The sequence below is a fragment of the Uloborus diversus genome, chromosome 7, assembly GCF_026930045.1.
Source record: "Uloborus diversus isolate 005 chromosome 7, Udiv.v.3.1, whole genome shotgun sequence".
In the NCBI taxonomy this organism is placed as follows: domain Eukaryota; kingdom Metazoa; phylum Arthropoda; class Arachnida; order Araneae; family Uloboridae; genus Uloborus; species Uloborus diversus.
In genome coordinates, this window is record NC_072737.1 from 10,228,571 (window position 1) to 10,249,197 (window position 20,627).

Here is a 20,627-nt window from a genome sequence, read left to right on the forward strand (position 1 = left end):
TTGGCAGAAGTGCACAGTCGTTCTAGGTGACTATTTTGCAGATAGATGTGCTTCGGTAATTATTCGGTAACTATTCAGGGTAAGGATTTATACAGATTGTCCTCGAACCTTTAGATCATACTACGTACGTATGAGTTTTCAACTTACTATTTCATAACGTTTTTGAGTAACGCAAGTGTACGCGCATGAAGACATCACAAGAGAACTTGCGATAATTAACTGAGGAGTTGTTCAAAATGGATATTTCGGTCATCTATGTGTTCTTAGGTACATATGCATGTACAGATGTGCCGAAAAAACTTGTGAAGTTTAAGTTGGGTGGTCGTAAAATAGAAATTTAGGTCAAAATCTGATTTTTTTTGTGATTACAATTCCCTATTTGTAGAAAGGAAGTAAAGTGAAATGAATAAATGATCTTTTAAATCCCTAGCAATCTTAGTAATTTATTTCCGTTAGATTTTTTTTTTTTTTTTTGCCATCGGCCATCGGCAATCGGCCATTTGGAGAAAACAATCGGCCATCGGCCATCGGCCATCTTTGAACAATCGGCCAGCAATCGGCATCGGCCAAAAAATGCCATCGGTCGAGCCCTAATATTTGCCTGATAGACGGATTTTCCATTCAAAACGGTTAATAAGATGCAAAAGGTATGCGTAAGTTTTATTTATCGATTTCATCTCATTCTCATCAAATTTTCAGACACTCCATATGTTTTCTTAATGCAGGAAAAGAATGGAGATTTTTCAGATTGTTCTCATTAAATTGCTGCTTTTAATAAAGCAAATACTGGACATTAAATTTTCACCATGCATGGAGCTTTATTAGAGTGATTCGGCAAACAATGGAAGTTACTTTCGAAATAATGTCACGTAATACTCGTTGATCATTATCGAATATGATTGGCTAATTGATTCAGTCAAGCAGCAAAAAAGAGGAACTCTGATAATTCATGCCGTGTAGTGCCAGTTTCCGCTGTTGCTTGTCAGTATCAGTGAAGAGACTGCTTGCTTGTATGGGTGTGTTTGAGCTACTGATAAAATACGAACATAGACTAATAATAAGACTAGACCGAGCTATGGCAACCCTTTTGCTGCTCATAAACCAAACCATGTGACTGGTGGATATCCTAGCAACAGCGGGCGTTGATCGAAGCAGACGATCAACGCCAGCGAGAAATAAAATAAATAGAATTGATGGAACACGGAAGAATGAGGTTTTATGAAATCCTATTTGTAAATTTTTTATTCTAAGTTGTAAATATTTTGTTAATATAGTGAGTTTTTCGTTTAGATAGTACTGTGCATTTTCTTCAGTCAATTTCAATAACTCTCTAAGCAATTAAAGATGCAAGCGCCTGAAAAGAATCTGCAAACGGTAAGATTTTTACCTACAATTTCAATTTAAGATACCGATTAGTACATTTTTGCGTTAACGCAAAACGTTTACGCCATTACGTTCACGCCAACGCTGACGTAGCAGTTCCAAATGAAATAAATGTTACTGAAAACTGTGATCAAAAACTAATTACTAATGTCAAAATAATGACTTAACTTAAAGAAAAACAGTTCAATCTCTGAACCTGGAAAAAAATTATAATGAAAACACATTACGTCTTAAAATACATGTCGAGTGCCAAACTATAGATAATGTTGCCATCTAGCAACTATGCTGCCAAAGTTTTCGCCAAGCCTTCCACCAGTCACATGATGTATCCATGAACCAATTTTTTCATCAGCAAGTCTGGGAAAGCTCGGTCTACTCTTATTATTAGTCTATGAATACGAAGCATATCACGAAAACCAAAACTAGTTTAAAAAAAACAAGACAGCGCGCACATTTCTACAGAATGACGAGATTGAACGCAAAGCTTAAGTTTAGCCATTTTAGATCGGATTTTTCATTGTTACACTGCTAGGATTACCACTGCAAAGTTTCGGATTTCGCCAAATGTGCCGAAAATAATATTTTATTTAATAACAAAATTCACGTGCCGCTAATAATTGTTCACAGTGAACAATCACCAAACGCGATAATTCGCCAGAAAGGACAACTACTCAAACACGCACTCCGATCCAAAATGGCTAATCTTTAGCTGATGCGCCGGCTCGTATATAAAGGGGCCTTAGGTCTGAGGTAGAGCCGCTATATAGATAGGCCTACGCACCAGCTTAAGTTTAGCCATTTTGGATCGTTTTTTTCATTGTTGCACTGCTTGGGTTACCCCAGCGAAGTTTCGGATTTCGCCAGATTTGCCGAAAATAATACTTTATTTAATAAACAATTCACGTGCCGCTAATAATCGCTCGCTGTGAACAATCACCAAACGCGATTACTCCCCAGAAAAGACAATCTCTCAAACACGCGCTCCGATCCAAAAAGGCTGATTTAAGCTGATGCGCCGGCTCGTACATATAGGGGCCTTAGTCTGAGGTAAGGCCTCTATATATACCAGCCGACGCATCAGCTTAAGATCATCCTTTTTGGATCGGAGTGCGTGTTTGAGTGGTTGTCTTTTCTGGCGAGTTATCGCGTTGGTGATTGTTCACTGCGAGCGATTATTAGGAGCACGTGAATTGTTTATAAAATAAAATATTATTTTCGGCAAATCTGGCGAAATCCGAAACTTTGCTGGGGTAACCCAAGCAGTGCAACAATGAAAACTCCGATCCAAAATGGCTAAAAAGCTGATGCGTCGGCTTATCTATATAGCGGCTATAGTCTGAGGTACGGATTTGCCTTCGTCATCAACATGCATTAAAATATTTTATCAATTGCATGCCAGTACAGCTTTGCTTTTCCCTCAGTTTTCCTGAACTCATTTCTTTGCAGTGTGCTTCCATCCTTTGTTATCTCATGTTGGAGGCGTAATTTTTTAGGTGCAAAAGTTAGTGATAGTTTAAAAAAACTTTTTTTTTTCTGGAAAAGAAAGGCATAAATTGTCTTTATTGAAAGGTGCATCTGAAGTGTGGTTACTGCTATAAGCAGGCTGCAAATACATTGGACAAATGAAAATTGAGCCGGGAGCAAGGAAAGAATCGTTATATACGGGTTTATTGTTATAGATAGTACTGCCAAACCGTTTTTTTTACGGTAGATAGGGACCGCATAAAAAATCGATAAAAAAAAATCGCTTAAAATTACACTACTAAGCACTCGTTTTAAAGATAAGTTAGCCAATTGAGTCCCAATTTGTGTAAAATTTTCATAGATAAAAAATCGCAAAAAAAAAAAAAAAAAGAATTTTGACTTCTTGAATTCAAATTATGTTTTTCGCAATCACGAGCGTGTGTGTGTATGAATGCGCGTGTGTGTTTGGGTAGGCGCATGTGTGTGGGTGCGTGTGTGTGTGTGTGTGTATGTATGCATATGTATGCATGTGTGTGCGTGGTGTGTATGCAGTGCTGTGTGTGTACGCGTGGTGTGTGTATGTAGGCATATGTGTTTGTGTCTGTGTGCAGGCATGAGTGGGTGTATGTGTGTGTGGGTGTGTAGGAGTGTGTGTTTGTGTCTGTACGCAGGCATGAGTGTGTGTATGCGTGTGTGTGTGTGTGTGTGTGTGTGTGCGTAGGATATGGACGCAACCTGGAGACGGTTTTCGCAAGAGGAGCAGCATCGTGAGGCCGGTCGACGCGACGGTGGTGCTGGCAGAGAGTGCTGGCGGGAGAATAAAATGATAGGAATTCAAAACAGTCAAGTGAGAACAATAAGCAATCGTGATTGCTCAAAAAAAAAAAAAAAATGCACAAAAACAGGTTTAGTTGTATTGTTGAAAAGGTTTCACTAAAAACTATATTAAATCCCAATGTATATTCAAAGATTTTTACACATATTTATTCAATTGTTTATTTATTTAAATCCCACCAATCACCACGGTACCACCCCTAGTGAGGGTTTAACCAGGAAACAATATCAATACATTTTACATACAATTTACATATATTTGTTGATGTTTACACACCTTGTCTTCTTTCGCAGCGAGGAGGTTGATGTGACCATGTAGCATTGGGTAGGCAAGTAGCAAAATCTGAACCAAGTAATTGGAATCCATCTGCGCAAAAGTAACCGACACGTGATCCGACGCTCATGGTCTTCCCTATCAAGAGCCGCCATCCGCCATTTTGGATTGACTGAGGTTTTGTACATTGCAGAACTGGAAAAGAAAAAAGAAAAGGTAAGCACACCAGTAGTGGCCAGTGCTTTAGTGGCCGCATCAAGATTTAAAACGCACTAGTACTGTCTGACCATCGATTACATGGAAAGGCTAATATCCGGTTTATAGGCAGGAAATGGACGTATCTATTAGTTTATAGGGGTGTTAGTTGGTTTGTTACAGATGTGCACTTTTGCCTCTCTATTATTTAACCTTAGTTTTGTAAAAATGAAAATTTGCTCTCAGCAACATTTTTTAAATCTAAAGTACACTGCTCAAAAAAACTAGGGGAGCACATGGTTTTAACAAAATTAAGAAAAATACTATTCCGAAAACTAATTTCCAATAAAGCCTCAATGTTTTCGGAAAACATAAGAATAAAACGTAAACTTTGGAAGCAAATCAACGTTTCTGTCGTCGGAAAGGAGAAAAAGTATACAAGTGCAGAAATTACAATTTGACAGAAGCCTATTTTTTCACTGTCTGAGCGGTAAAATTCAACCGTTCATTTTTTTTTTCGATTGAAAATGCCACGACACTGTAATTTATCGGATTCCATGGCTTGACGTTTTATCGGGGGGCTATAAATGAGGCATATACAAAGAACTGTAGCGGACGATGTTGGAGTTGCATAATTTCATGATCGTTTCACTTTTCTAGAGGCGTTAAGTTACAAGTCAAATGTATTCTGCTTCTTTATTACTGTATTACATCTTAATACACATGTATACTCCCCTTTATGCCTTTTCAGGGCTACCTCACAACGGTTTCTTCACTTTTGTGTGATTGCTCCGTGCTCCCCTAATTGTTTTGAGCAGTGTATATTCGATCTATATTCTCATGGCAAAAACTAATTGATTTATTTATTCACAGCAAAGTTTTGAGCTTACCATTTCGCTTTTACGTTCCTGAACGAAATGAAAATATTTTATTTCCTTTTTGTTGTTTCCATGGCAACTATTTTTGTTTTCCCTTATTTTATTTTTGAGAATGCAATAAATGAGTAAGGCACTAGTGACATTATAAAACGCGTGCATCAAAATCCCATCATTATTTTCCCGTCTCCCCTGCCAGATTCATTCAGATGGAATAGTCTTTACTTGGCAGATTGCCAAATTACATACAATCCGCGGTCAAACAGTAGTGGCCACAGTGAAGTATAGTTTTAAACTGTGGGTCTACAATATTATTTACCCTTCTTGAAGCTCAATGAACGTATTATAGACCGACTCTTCCTTACTCGTCCCATTTTCTAAAAACGCCAGAATATCAGTTTGTTCAATTTTTTATCCATTTTTCCCGAACCTCAAATTTGATCCATTAGTGGCCAATCCAAAATCTGAAAATTTTTGTAGTAACCATCTGACATTCTCCCATTCGTAGAACTTACATTATTACACAAAAATGATTTCATATTATGCATGGGGAAAATAATATGTTATTTTAAAACGGCAAGTAATCTTTTTTTCATCTTGACTAATAATAAAGCTGAAAGTCTCTCTGTCTGGATGTCCGGAGGATGTCTGTAGGATGTCTGGAACTCTGTGACGCGCATAGCGCTTAGACCGTTCGGCCGATTTTCATGAAATTTGGCACAAAGTGAGCTTGTAGCATGGGGGTGTGCACCTCGGAGCGATTTTTCGAAAATTCGATGTGGTTCTTTTTCTCTTCCAATTTTAAGAACAAAATCATCGTAAGATGGACGAGTAAATTACGAAATTATCATAACGTGGAACCGTAACATGGGTACAAGCCAAATGGCGAAAAAATTCACCATGCATTATTTGTAAATATACAGGTGAACCAAAAGATCTTTTAATTTTTCTATTACGGGCAAAGCCGTGCGGGTACCACTAGTTAATCATAATTTTAAACACATTGGTTTGGCATGAAAAACCGTCTGTGATAGCGCAATATTACAATCTGCAGACCTTGAATGCGCCACCTTGCGGTGGTTTAAGAAATTAGTAAAAGAGGTAAAACATTTCAATTTCGCGTGGATAAGAAATACTACGCTGCTATTGAGACAAGGCAGATATCCCATTGGACAAGTCATATGTGGCTCAGAGTTGGTTTTACCTTTTTCAGCAGCCATGGGAAAGAAACTGCAGAGCCTTGTCTAGCTTTTCGAATTTTTTAATAAACTGTTTAAGTGAAACTCACTGACGCAAGGTTAAAAGGAGGTGTCACTCATGGCTGCTCGCTTTCGCAGCTCTAGTTCGCTTTTTAATTGCCAAATATTGGAGATACATCGGTTTGCAATTTATAAGAGGCACTGTTTAAACTACAAAAGGGAGGAAATTCTCAATCTACCGAACAATATTCCGAATTTTAACGAACGATGAAATACAACCATTCACACATTCTTACATCTAATGAGAAAAGACTTTAGGCATGATTAGAGATGTAAAATTTCCAGAAATTTTGAAGTGGTGGAAAAAAAACCGGTTTTTTACCGGTTTTTTTTCGGGAAAATTTGGAAAAAATGGAAATTTTGATTTTTTTATGAATAAAATTAGGGTTTCTTAATAGCTCTGTGTTTCTTGGAACATATAAAGGGTTAAGCATTAAAAAATATATCCTATCCACACATCTTCTTTTTCTGCTTGACAGAAATACACATAAAGGTAAGATTAATTAGAAAAAAAACCTTTTTGTTTTATATCTGAGAGCTTTCATGGTCAAACACCAGAAATAAGTCCAGACGTCATTCAACCACTAATATTGGGTAATGTGTGTCTAATCATAAAATTACATTTTATATTTTAGATTGCCTTTGAAACTTGAAATATTAATTGAAATTTTCGACTTTCAAACATGATTTTTTTTTTTTTTTGAAAGAAAAATAATACAATGTTACTGTCTGAAAATAAAAGCTATTGAGTTTTGATTTTTTCCAACCCAGTCTAAGTCCAAATCAAAACTAAATTGGTTTTTCTTTACCTGAACCAAAACTTAAACTGGAGTTTCAGTTTAGTCGTGCTAAGCACAGTAGTAAAGGTAGTCATACCAGCACTTTTGAACATAACTGAGTTATTAGAACCAAGTTGTTCTCTGTCTCGTATTTTACATTATAAATAAAATGTTTTAGGGTCATTTGATCAAGAACTCAAAAAAAGAAAAAAAAAAAAAAAGAAATCTGAATCAAATATATGGGAGAGCCAAATTTTAAAACACTATCTCAGCTTGAGCCCAACTTCAAATTCCACTTTTTTGCTTAGCACAGCAGTATAGAGGGTGCGGCAAAAAAATATCGGACGGAAATTGTTTCATCAAATGGAAGAAAAGTAATTTCATTTTAATAAGTGCCTAATTTATTTTTGTTTCTCACTTTATTAGAAAATAGTTTACGATATATTTCCTAGTTTATGTATTGTTTTTCGGTTTTCTTACAATTTAAATAAAATACTCGCTATTTTAAGTTGTTTAAAAAAGTAGAACAATAGTTCGTTTGCTTGTTGTACCCCGGCAAACAGTATTTGAAACAGTATGTTGTTTCGAGTGGCCTGGAAATGATCGTCGATGTCCGGAAAGTTTACAAAATGAACGATGAACATTTGAGTTAATCGTTAGGTCATCCAAAAGTGAGTTCAATGAAATCCTTAGGTTTACACGAGCAGGGCCTGATTAACGCATGGTCCAGTGGGTCCGCGGACCTGGGCACCACAAATTTAGGGGCACTAAAATAGCCTAAATTAACTTCCTTCCTTTTTTTCTGTTCCAGTGAACGTTCCTTTTCAGCTTTTAAAAGAATCAAAAATCATTTGAGAAGCTGCATTTCTCAGGATAATTTAAGCGTTTTCCTTATTGACCATTGAAAATTCTGTGACATCAAAATTAGATTTCAATGATTTGGTCGTTCTGTTTACGCCAGAAAGGAGCCTTTTTAAAGTTTGCTGTCAGAATTAGTTAGATTTTTTTTGCTATTTTTGCAGTGTTAAATTGTTTTTTAACTCATTTTCACCTTAAGGTAAAGCAATTTTAACTATGATTAGTATGGTGACTATCAAGTGTTTGATATTCAAATCCTAGGTTTCTGTCGTAATGTGTAGGTTTCTAGTATATTAAATTTATAGTATAAAACATTGACTTTAAAATTGTGCTGATTTTCTCATGGGGGGGGGGGCACCATCTTCTCAGGACCTGGGCACCAGTTTGTCTTGATCGGGCCCTGTACACGAGAGAACTCGTTCGTGAGATGGGGAATTTGTGACCTATAAGTGCGACTAAGGGCAAAAACAGCTCAAACAGAAGTTTTACGAGTTCCAAAAAGTTCAGGCATTTGTATGACTCCAAAGATGCCAAAAACGTTTGAGACGGGCCGCAAGGCCACGCTGAAAGAGCTTCTATTCAACCAGCTCTTATCCCCCAGAACAATAAGAATTGGTCTGTAGCCAAGCATCTTAAAAAATGTTAAATATCGCCAAAATCCGAAGTCAGGCTTGGTCTGTGATAGAATCAGCACAAGCGAAAAAAAATCTCTAGTTTTTTGTGAATGAGGGCCGTAAAATGAATCAAAAAGTGAACTAGAGGGACATTTTAGAAGTTATTGTACTTCTGTGGGCCCAAGAGCACTTCAGCCATGTAAATTTTACATTTTCCTAGAACTCCACACTGATTCATATGAACAACAAGACAAGAGTGGTGCAAGGCGCCCTATTTTTGACATGATATTATCTTTTAAGTGGACGCTCTACTCGCTAGACCTCAATCCCATTTATTACACTGCATGGCCTATTTAGATATCGAAGGTCTACCCTAAACTACACGTACTCTATAAACCAATTGCCTTATAGAGAATAGGATTGATTAAAGGACTTGTGGCCCTTGAATGAAAAATTCAATAAGGAGTTGCATCTCTGTATTACTGCAAAAGACTGCTAGTTTGAAACCAATTAAATTTATTGATTGCTAAAGGTCTACTCATATTATTATTTTTTGTTTTGTTGATTTATTCATTTTTAATAAAGGTTCATGGAAAATTGCTTGCCCGAGTATTTTTGCCGCACCCTGTACATTTGATTCGCACAGTCTCCAGAAACATAGTTTTGTGGTTGATGTTATGCTTGTTTGTTTCATGAAGAATGAAAATAAATTCTTCACTAAGGTTATTGGTTTAAGCAAAAAGTATTATTAAACTTTTTTTAAATCTATATGCAAATTATATTATCATACAAAAACTTGCATTAAGGTTAGACAGTATTTTAACACAAAACGGGGGGGGGGGGGGGGGAGGAAATTGCATCAGAATTTAAGTGGGAAAATTTTCTAATCACTTTTTGCTGAAAATTTCAATTAAAACCCTGCAAACTTGAAAACATTCATTTTTTTTTTCAATTTTTCCGAAGTGAAAATTTACTCCTTCGGAAAAAAAGTTTTTTTTCGGTTTTTTTCGGAAATTTTCCGGTTTTTTTCCGACTGTTTTCATCTCTAAGCATGATTAATAAAAAAAACACGCACACTACTTCAATACTGTCTCCAAATTTTCCGAATAGGGAAAAGTTTTCAAAGGTCTTAGGGAAATCCCACGGGAACATCCATAACCATAAAGACATCCCAAGATGAAAGATTGAAACTATACATCATGATTAGAAAATTAATAAGACTTATTGACCAAATTTTCTTAAATGATAATAATTAAAATCATTAGGCATATATATATTGTTTTTTGAATTTAATTAAGTGTCTGCAACTCATATGAGTAAATGTACCTTGCACGCAGGGGGGTAAGAGAGGGGTCCATTCTCCCTCCACTTTGCACACGTATCTCTCGGCCAGGACTTCGGCTTCTGGGGTGTCCGGGGGGTAGCAGCTGACGTCGCACAATGTCTCCGATCGGGTGTGATTGCAATGCCAACTGCTGGCTTGGAGGTTTTTAGAAATACTGCACAGAGTAATGGCTGAAAAACAGGAAAAAAAGCAGCCAAATGATGACATCATTGAAGTTAGAATTTAAAACAACACTGATAAACCCCCCAACTCCCCCGAAGAGACAAAAAACATGTAAAAGACCTCCTTTTGGAATATTAGAATGCAATAAAAAGAGGAGGTGCCCAACGAGATATCACTCCAGAGTCTACATAAAACATTTCAACCTTCCACGGAATACCGTTTATGAGTCACATACATACGCATATACGTGCACACACACATACATACGCACATACATGCATACACACATACATACGTGCATACACACATACATACGCACATACGTGCATACACACATACATACGCGCATACGTGCATACACACATACATACGCGCATACGTGCATACACACATACATACGCGCATACGCGCATACACACATACATACGCACATACGTGCATACACACGTACATACGCACATACGTCCATACAGACTTCACGAGAAAATTCAGGATAATTAACTCTGGGTTGGTCAAAATGGATACTTTGACTGTCTGTACGATCTTAGATATTGTTACAAATCCTGTAAATAGTAATTATTGTAGGAACGTAACCTGTAAATAGTTTCCCGTAATGAATATACAACCCCTTAACATATGGCTAAAGTATACAACCCCCTATTCTTTTTATTTTCATTGATAAAATTTGATAACGGTCTACGCATTTCTCGAAGCAGAAAGAATGTTGTGGAAAATTCTTGGATGTTTATAAAAGCCGTTAGCGATGGATAAACAGTTAGTTTCGATTGAGATTTTCGAACTGAGTGCATTTTTGCTCTGTTTATAGCGAGGCATTTCGCTGTGTTGTTTTCGTATTTGGAAGTAAATACGTGTGTAAACGTTGAGTTTACGGTGTTGTGTGATAATTGCTTTATTGCTGATGAATAATTTAGCAGTTGTTGACGATCTTTCCTGTACATAGTGTAAATAAATTTCCTGTGTTTTTATCAAGAACTGTGTCTTCATTTCAAGAAAGCGGAAGTCGCACCGAATCCGTTACAATTTGGCGCCCAACGTGGGGCTTCTTCTGGACTTTCTTGGAGTAAGTTTGACTTTGGACATTTTTTCATAAAGACTGTTTGAATTTATAGACTTTGTTTTTATGGTGATTACTCGCGCAATGGATGACCAATTAAAACAACTTCTTGACGCAATCACCTCTGTAAAAAGTGATCTGACTGCAAGTATGTTGGCAAATCAAGACCAGTTAAAAAGCGATTTAACGGTGCTGAAAAAGGACTTAACGTCTAACCAAGAAGAAATTAAAAACGACCTTATTTCGGTAAAGACTGTGATGGAAAATAAATTTAATGACATAGAGCATCGAGTTGATGCAATTGAAGAAAAATTTGACACCGTTGAAAGCCGATTCAATGCTGTAGAAAATAAATTTGAAGAAGAAGATAGAAGATTTCATCTACTTAAAGAAGAGATCTTTAAGGACGTGGAAAGGAGATTGGCGACCGCGGAAAGCAGCTCTGTACAGTTTGGCACTCCCACATCGGTTGCTCGACCGTCCATTAAACTTGCCACATTTGATGGGAAAACTTCGTGGCAAGTTTACAAAACTCAATTCATGATAGTGGCGGAAGTGAACGGATGGGACTCTGCTACCAAGGCCTGCCATCTTGCTGCATCCCTGAGAGGTGACGCAGCGGACATTCTCCAGACCCTTCCGGACAGCCAGCGCCTGGATTTCGCCGCCCTCACATCTGCGTTGGAGCTTCGCTTCGGTGAGAAGTGCCAGAAAGATTTCAGCCGACTCCAGTTGAAGTCCCGTTTCCAGAGAACCGGGGAAACCTTGCAAGAGCTAGCGGCGGACGTCGAGAGACTGTCTCATCTTGCTTTTTGCGACTGTCCTGCGGATGTTCGAGACAACCTGGCACTCAACTACTACATCGACGGGGTTCGAGATCCGGAAATCCAGAAAGCTCTACGGATGGCGGATGTCAAAGACCTGAGTTCTGCTGTTGTGTATGCGATGAAGTTGGAGGCCGCCCAGCAAGCAACCCGCAAGGATCGCCATTCAATCCGCGGCGTGAAAACTGATGAGCCTGATCCGGTTTCGTCACGCTTTGCTGAACTGGAAAAGCAAATAAAAGAAATTGCAGGAATCCTCAAAAGGACTTCGGCTCCCAAGTACCAAAATGGACAATCACTTAAGTGCTGGAAATGTGGCGGCGAGGGTCACTTACGTAGAAACTGTGAAGCTCGCCAAGAAACCAGAGGGAAGAACACCTCTCCCTCCCAGGTCCAGGAAAACTAAGCCATGGCAATCTCGCGGGGCAGAGGTCGCCAAATTGGAATGAGCCCCATCTTAAAGTTTTCCAGATTTCATCGACGAGTGGCGGCAGTAATGGACTGTTTGTTTACGCATATGTAAACGGGTTTCCCTGCGAACTGATTATTGACACTGGAGCCAATGTTACAATCATTAGAGCAGATGTGGCTCGTCAATTTGGACTCAACATTCTATGGACGCCGCCCTGTGTTACCCTCCAAACTGTGACAGGTGACAAGATCGAGATTGAAGGTAAAGTAAACTTAGAAATTGTGTTTGGAAATGCCACTTACCATCATACGGCATTCGTTGCTGCTATCACAGACCCCTTCATTCTCGGATTGGACTTTTTAAAGAAGTATGACTTCAACCTCGACTTCAAGACTAACGAGCTGCACTCGACGAGAGAAGACATAGCAGTCTTTCCCGCAGAAAGTGATGTAAAATCCGCTCATCAAATAATTGCCCAAACAGATTTATCAATTCCCTCAAGGTCAGAATCATTAATACCCGGCTCCATTGAAGAAAGCAATAGTTTTCGATTTGGACTCATTGAATCCCCCAACTTAAGCAATAACCCAAAAGGAGTGCTGGTAGCATCTACGCTTGTGGACCTTTCTAAGGATGTAATTCCTGTGAGAGTCGCCAACGTGAGTGAAAGGCCAAGGAATATCCGGAAAGGTGAAGTGTTAGCAACTTGTACTCCAGTAAACTGCATCATTAGAAGAATCAATTCCCCCGAGACTGTGTCTTCTGAGTCCTTGACATCGAAGTTAATTGGGAGTGCACCATTAACGAAAGACCAAAGAACTGCTGCGGAACAATTGGTGGATGACTTCAAGCATCTGTTTTCATCTACATCGGAGGATGTTGGCCGTACGAATTTAACGCAGCATAGGATTTACACTGGAGAACACCCCCCTATTAAACAGCATCCAAGACGACTACCGTTCGCTAAGAAGGAAGAGGTTGAAACCCTTCTGAAAGAGATGAAGGAGAATGATGTAATCGAACCGTCATCCAGTCCTTGGGCCTCTCCCATCGTCTTGGTCCGAAAGAAAGATGGCTCCACCAGATTTTGTGTCGATTACCGACGACTGAATGAAATCACCAAGAAAGACAGTTACCCTCTTCTACGGATAGACGACACCTTGGACACTCTTTCCGGACACAAGTGGTTTTCGACCCTGGACTTGAAGAGCGGCTACTGGCAGGTTGAGATACACCCTGATGACCGAGAGAAGACAGCGTTTACAACTGGACAAGGTTTATGGCAGTTCAAAGTGATGCCCTTCGGCCTCTGCAATGCACCAGCTACGTTCGAGCGTCTTATGGAGACAGTGTTAAGAGGACTCTCTTACGAATCCTGTCTGGTCTACTTAGACGATATCATTATCGTGGGACGCAGCTTCGAAGAACATCTGGCAAATCTTAGGAAGGTGCTGCAAAAGCTTAAGGAAGCCAATCTGAAGTTAAGTCCGTCCAAATGTAATTTGTTCCGCCGGGAAGTGAACTATCTTGGTCACATCATCTCTTCTGAGGGTGTGCAAACCGATCCAGAGAAGGTATCTGCGGTCAAGAGTTGGAGTCGTCCCGAAAACATCCATCAGCTGCGAAGTTTCCTGGGGCTCTGCACGTACTACAGGAAGTTTGTGAAGGGTTTTTCCAACATTGCACGACCTTTGCATAAGCTGACGGAGAGCAAGCAAAAGTTTGAATGGTCCAAAGAATGCGAAGATGCATTTCTACGACTGAAGGAGGCTTTAACATCCTCGCCTATCCTCAGCCTGAAAAATCCTTCATCCTGGACACTGATGCGAGCAACGAGGGAATTGGAGCTGTTTTATCCCAAGAAATTGACGGAAATGAACATGTCATCGCTTACTGGAGCAAATGCTTATCAAAGTCGGAGCGAAATTACTGCGTCACCAGAAAGGAGTTACTGGCCATAGTGAAAGCTGTAGAACACTTCCATCATTACCTCTACGGCCGAAAATTTCTGCTTCGGACAGATCATGCCTCATTAACTTGGCTTTTGAACTTCAAAAATCCGGAAGGTCAGATAGCCAGATGGATACAGCGGCTCCAGGAATATGACATGGAGATCAAGCATCGAAAAGGGTTATCTCACGGTAATGCTGACGCTTTATCAAGGAGACCCTGTCCTGAGAACTGCCGCTATTGTTCCCGAATCGAGAAACAGTATGGAACGACTAGCCCTACTGCCTATCAGGTGACAGTGACTCCAACATCATCAGAACCTGATCCATGGAGTGATGACCAAGTTCGAAAAGATCAACTTGAAGACCCCGACATAAAACCAATTTTAGAGTTCATTGAAAGTGACAGTCGACGCCCTAGCTGGCAGGACGTTTCCATCTTCAGTCCTGCAACAAAAAGATACTGGGCTTTATGGAACTCACTCCATTTACGGAACGGCGTGCTACACCGGAAATGGGAATCTGACGACGGCAAGACATCTAGGTGGCAGTTACTACTTCCTCGATCCAGGATTTCAGATGTTCTGAAAGAAATACATAGTAGTGCGACTGGAGGACATTTTGGTGTCTTGAAAACTCTCAATAAAGTTCGGGAGCGCTTCTTCTGGAGTAAGGCGAAGGATGACGTGGAGAAGTGGTGCCATTCTTGTGACGCCTGTGCTGCTCGTAAAGGACCGAAGAAGAGAAGCAGAGGGAAGCTACATCTGTACAACGTTGGAGCTCCTTTCGAACGAATTGGGATCGACATCCTGGGTCCTCTACCAAGAACTGCTGATGGGAACAAATACATTCTTGTTTCCATCGACTACTTCACCAAATGGCCGGAAGCATATCCCATTCCAGATCAAGAGGCTACTACCGTAGCAGAGACTCTAGTCCAACATTGGATCTTGAGATATGGAACACCTTTGCAGATTCATTCCGATCAAGGGAGGAATTTCATCTCTGCTGTGTTTAAGGGCCTATGTCAAATTTTCGGAATTGAGAAAACTAGGACAACACCACTACACCCACAATCGGACGGCATGGTGGAGAGATTTAACCGCACAATCCTGAATAATCTCTCACTTATGGTATCCAGAAATCAACAGGATTGGGACAAGAAGCTACCTTTGTTCCTGCTGGCCTACCGCAGTGCTGTCCACGAGACTACCGGATTTGCCCCATCTCAGATGCTCTTCGGACGAGAGCTTCGGCTACCTTGTGATCTCGTCTTCGGTCGTCCTCCGGATGCGCCTTCATCGCCTGAGGAGTACATCCAGGATCTCCAGGCCCGGTTGGAAGACGTTCATAACTTCGCACGAGAGCGAATCAACATCGCGGCGGAGAAGATGAAGACCAGATACGACACAAGGTCTACTGGACATGAATTCAACGAAGGCGACAAGGTTTGGTTATGGAATCCCATCCGACGGAAAGGTCTGTCACCCAAATTGCAGTCGCATTGGGATGGACCCTACAAAGTCCTTAACCGACTGAATGACGTCGTAGTGAGGATCCAAAAATCACCTAATGCAAAACCTAGGGTTGTACATTATGATCGGTTAGCCCCATACTATGGCCATAGTTCATGAGTATTACGTAAGCAACCATGGTTGATAACATAAAAGTTGTAGATAATTTTTTTGCTTTTAATGTTTAGTAATATTTCTTGTTATTATTGTGTTTTCTGTATCTGTTAGTTATTAATTAATGTGTGTAATTGTGAACATGTGATAGAAGTTTGGCACCATTTCTGGGGATTGTACTGCCCGGGACGTGCAGTCCTTAGGAAGGGGGCAATGTTACAAATCCTGTAAATAGTAATTATTGTAGGAACGTAACCTGTAAATAGTTTCCCGTAATGAATATACAACCCCTTAACATATGGCTAAAGTATACAACCCCCTATTCTTTTTATTTTCATTGATAAAATTTGATAACGGTCTACGCATTTCTCGAAGCAGAAAGAATGTTGTAGAAAATTCTTGGATGTTTATAAAAGCCGTTAGCGATGGATAAACAGTTAGTTTCGATTGAGATTTTCGAACTGAGTGCATTTTTGCTCTGTTTATAGCGAGGCATTTCGCTGTGTTGTTTTCGTATTTGGAAGTAAATACGTGTGTAAACGTTGAGTTTACGGTGTTGTGTGATAATTGCTTTATTGCTGATGAATAATTTAGCAGTTGTTGACGATCTTTCCTGTACATAGTGTAAATAAATTTCCTGTGTTTTTATCAAGAACTGTGTCTTCATTTCAAGAAAGCGGAAGTCGCACCGAATCCGTTACAATATATACGCACGTGCGATCAGGCAGAAAGAAACACTCAACAATCCTTCGGGGGGGGGGGGGTGAACAAAATGGAAATTCTGTCCGAAATTAGAGTGAAAAGTTTCGCGACTACAATACTTCCTTTACTAAGGAAAAGGAAGTAAAAAGAAATAATATTTGTAAGCAATTCCATGAACTTAGCCCATTTGCGAAGTCTAGTTCATTCTATGGTATTGATCATGCATATACTCATTTTATGATGCACAGTTTTTTAACAGAGTAAGACACGTTTTCTATGCATAAAGGCAAAATGCAGAAATGTTTCACTGGTTTGCTCAATTTCGTGTTAGCAACTAGTATGAAAAGAAGTAAAGTTTTTTTTTTTTTTTTTTTTTCTGCACTCGATGAAGTCGATGCTTTGTGGCTGCAGTTTATCCGTTACAAAAAAAAAATTAATAAATAAAAAAATAAAAAAATAGATATAAATAAATAAATAAAATAAAATAAAATAAAAATAAAAATTTATTTGAATTTTGACACCTGGAATTCAAGTTATGTTTTTCGCAATCACGAGTGTGTGTGTGTGTTTGTGTCTGTGTGCAGGCATGAATGTGTGTGTGTGTGTGTAGGTGTGTGTATGTGTGTGTGTGTAGGTGTGTGCGTGCATTCATGTGTAGGTGTGTGTATGTGTGTGTTCGTGTGTGTATGTGTGTGTGTTCGTGTGTAGGTATGTGTTTATGTGTGTGTGTTCGTGTGTAGGTATTTGTTTATGTGTGTGTGTGTGTGTGTGTAGTTTTGTGTGTGTGCGCATGTGTCTAGGATATGGACGCAACCTGGAGACTGTTTTCGCTAGAGGAGCAGCATCGTGAGACCGGTCGACGGTGGTGCTGCAGAGGAAGGCGGGGGGAAAATAAAATCATAGGAACATCAAAACAGTCAAGTGAGAACAATAAGCAATCGTGATTGATCCAAAAAAAAAAAAAAAAAAAAAAAAAACATACTATTAATACAGCTGATATTGTAAATTCTAAATAAAGTATAATTTTATGTTTATTCATTTTATGTATTTAAAATATTGTCACATAATTAAAATGAAGCTTTATACTTTTCCTTAAATTAATATTTTAATTTAAGTGCAAAGTACAATATTAAGTAGGATAAACAAACTGCTAGTAAAAATGTAGGTTCTTATTTTTTGTGGATTTCTTCAATGGGGTTGTTTCCTTCAGTCAAAAGTGCTACTTTTAGTCACTGAAATTGACAGAATGAGCAATAAATATAAAATAGACCCAGAAAATACTTTCATTTTTCCAACAATTATTTTTTAATTAATTTTTTAAAATGTCAGATTTTTCAAACATGGCGCGGTCTTGATGACGTCACAAATGATGCACTTCGGCGCATCTTTCTTCCGCGTTTCCACGTTATTATAATCAAGAAGCGAATTAAATATTGCGCTCTACGTTTGCTATCAACCATATTGTTTCCAATACATGTCAGTAAAGATGCGAATTAAATACTTTGCTCAGTGAATGGCAACACTGAATGGCATTTCATCATTTGTGATGTCATCAGCAGAAGCGTAAACAATGAAAGAGCACCGATTTAAGTAATTTTTTAAAGATATTAAACTTAAACAAATTATTTAAAAAATGGTCAGATCCTATGTTTTTAAGACAGAAACTTCTCTTTCAGAAAAAAAAGAATACTTTTAAAATTTCGGGAACGACCCCATTGTTACGAACAATTTGAACGAACGACGGTAATTTGCGTCTGAATTCCCCGTTTTACGCCCGATGGCTCAATACTTTTTTTTTGCAAAGGCACCCAATTTGAGGGTTGAAAAAATAGTTTTTATCTAACAATTTCAACTAATTATGAGCTTGAAATCGTACGTACGATATTGGCAAGTACTTCCTCGGTACTCGTTCGGACAGGTACAGAAATCTTCAGCAGTGCAGTATCCACCATGCTCACAAGCTTCTCGGCAGACCGCTTAGAAAGGAAAAAAATAAAGAAAACGATTGAAAAACTGGTTGGGATAAATAGCTGCATTTTAAAACTAAAATTTGGGGTTTGCTACCAATTTTAAAGGGGCCAGTAGGGGTAAACAAAAAGAGAATTTTTCAATGTTTCAGATCCTTCACTTTAGTGCGATGGCGGACAGTACATTTTTGCGGTTAATTGCTGGTAAATGTGGGTATGTTCATATTTATGCGAAATAATCTTTATTATTATTACTAATAATAAAGTTGAAGGTCTCTCTGTCCGGAGGATGTCTGTAGGATGTCTGGATGTCTGGATCTCTGTGACGCGCATAGCGCCTAGACCGTTTGGCCGAATTTCATGAAATTTGGCACAAAGTTAGTTTGTAGCATGGGGGTGTGCACCTCGAAGCGATTTTTTAAAAATTCGATTTTGTTCATTTTCTGTTCCAATTTTAAGAACAAAATTATCATAAGATGGACGAGTAAATTACGAAGTTACCATAATGTGGAACCATAACATGGGCATAAGCCAATTGGTGATAAAATTCACCATACATTATTTGTAAATATACAGGCGAACCAAAAGACCTTTTAATTTTCTATTACGGGCAAAGCCGTGCGGGTATCACTAGTTTATTAAATAAAGCAACTGACCACCTATCCTGTTTGTTCCACATTTATTGCATTCGTAGTAAAAACAGAATGAAAGATGCATGATTTAAAAATCGACTGCAGATAAATATCGTTTTCCAGTTTTTATTCATTTCAATGCAAGGCATTGCAATGCGGAATGTTACAGATAGCCTAAGTGCCTATTTGTCTCGGGCAATCTCGGCTAAGTTAATTTCTTAGTGCAGTTTCGCATCGTGAGAGCCCAGGTGCAGCCATCTGGTGGGGAACATCATCAAAGTTCTCTGTGCCATTGGCATCTGCGCCTCTTAATAATGGGGGCAGACGAAAGCCTGTCGGCCAACTTAGGGGACCCGCGCTCGGTCAGACTAAACCCTCTTACGCAGCCTCATTTCAAGTTAAAGAAATGAGAGAACTTTCCTGTTTGATAGAGAGTTTATAAATGTATATAAATACTGATAGTTTTCTCAAAACATAAAAACTTATTAAAACGTTTTTAATGTGATAGATCTTTTGAAACTTACGTTTACAGGGCGGAAAAGTATCTTTAGGAAACCATACGCCCTCAGAATAATCACAGAAGTAAGGAAGCTCATTAGAACCATCGATGAACACGTGACCAACATCGCAAGTTCCTACGCAGCGTCTGAAATGAATGAATTATGCATCAAAAGTGAAAATTCTGGATAAATGGTTTTTTCACGACATTTGGAGCGTCGCATTTTTTTTTTTTTTCTGTTATCAAGCACTTTAGAGCAGGAATAATGTAGAGAGTGTACTTGCTAAAAATCTTGAAAAAAAAAAAAAAATTTGAATTTTGACATCTTGAATTCAAATTATGTTTTTCGCAATCACGAGTGTGTGTTTGTGTGTAGGGGGTATGTGTATGTGTGTGTAGGCATGTGTGTTTGTGTCTGTGCTGGCATAAGTGTGTGGGTAGTTGTGTGTATGAATGTGTGTGTGGGGGTTATGTGTGTGTGTAGGCATATGTGAATGTGTCTGTGTGCAGGCATGAATGTGTGGGTACTTGTGTGTATGTGTGTATGTATGTTTTTGTGTGTGTGTATGTGTAGGTGTCTGTATGTATGCGTGTGTGTTTGTGTATGTGTGTATGTGTTTGTGTGTGTTCGTGTGTGTGTAGTTGTGTATGTATGCGCGTGTGTGTAGAACATGGATGCAACCTGGAGACGGCTTTCGCTATAGGAGCAGCATCGTGAGGACCCGGTGACGGTGATGGCGCGGAGGGTGGCGGTGGGAAAATAAAATGATAGCACGCCAAACACAGTCAAATGAAAGCAATAAGCAGTCGTGATTGCTCAAAAAAAAAGAGAGAGAGAAAGGGGGGGGGGATCAGGATGAATGTGGAGATTGTGTTCAAGAAATGAGAGGTTTGTCG

The 20,627-nt window shown here is 39.0% G+C and overlaps 1 protein-coding gene across 1 annotated transcript in view; it reads right to left on the bottom strand.

Annotated features, from left to right (window-relative positions):
* The window catches only part of LOC129226235 (clotting factor C-like), a 53,977-nt gene that overhangs the window by 23,283 nt on the left and 10,067 nt on the right, over positions 1 to 20,627 (bottom strand). Inside the window, exons 3-5 of the mRNA XM_054860833.1 lie at positions 18,513 to 18,608; positions 9,862 to 10,050; positions 3,959 to 4,150 (exon numbers count right to left, since the gene is read on the bottom strand). Of these exons, the coding sequence (XP_054716808.1) occupies positions 3,959 to 4,150; positions 9,862 to 10,050; positions 18,513 to 18,608 (477 nt within the window). The remainder of the gene's footprint in view (positions 1 to 3,958; positions 4,151 to 9,861; positions 10,051 to 18,512; positions 18,609 to 20,627) is intronic.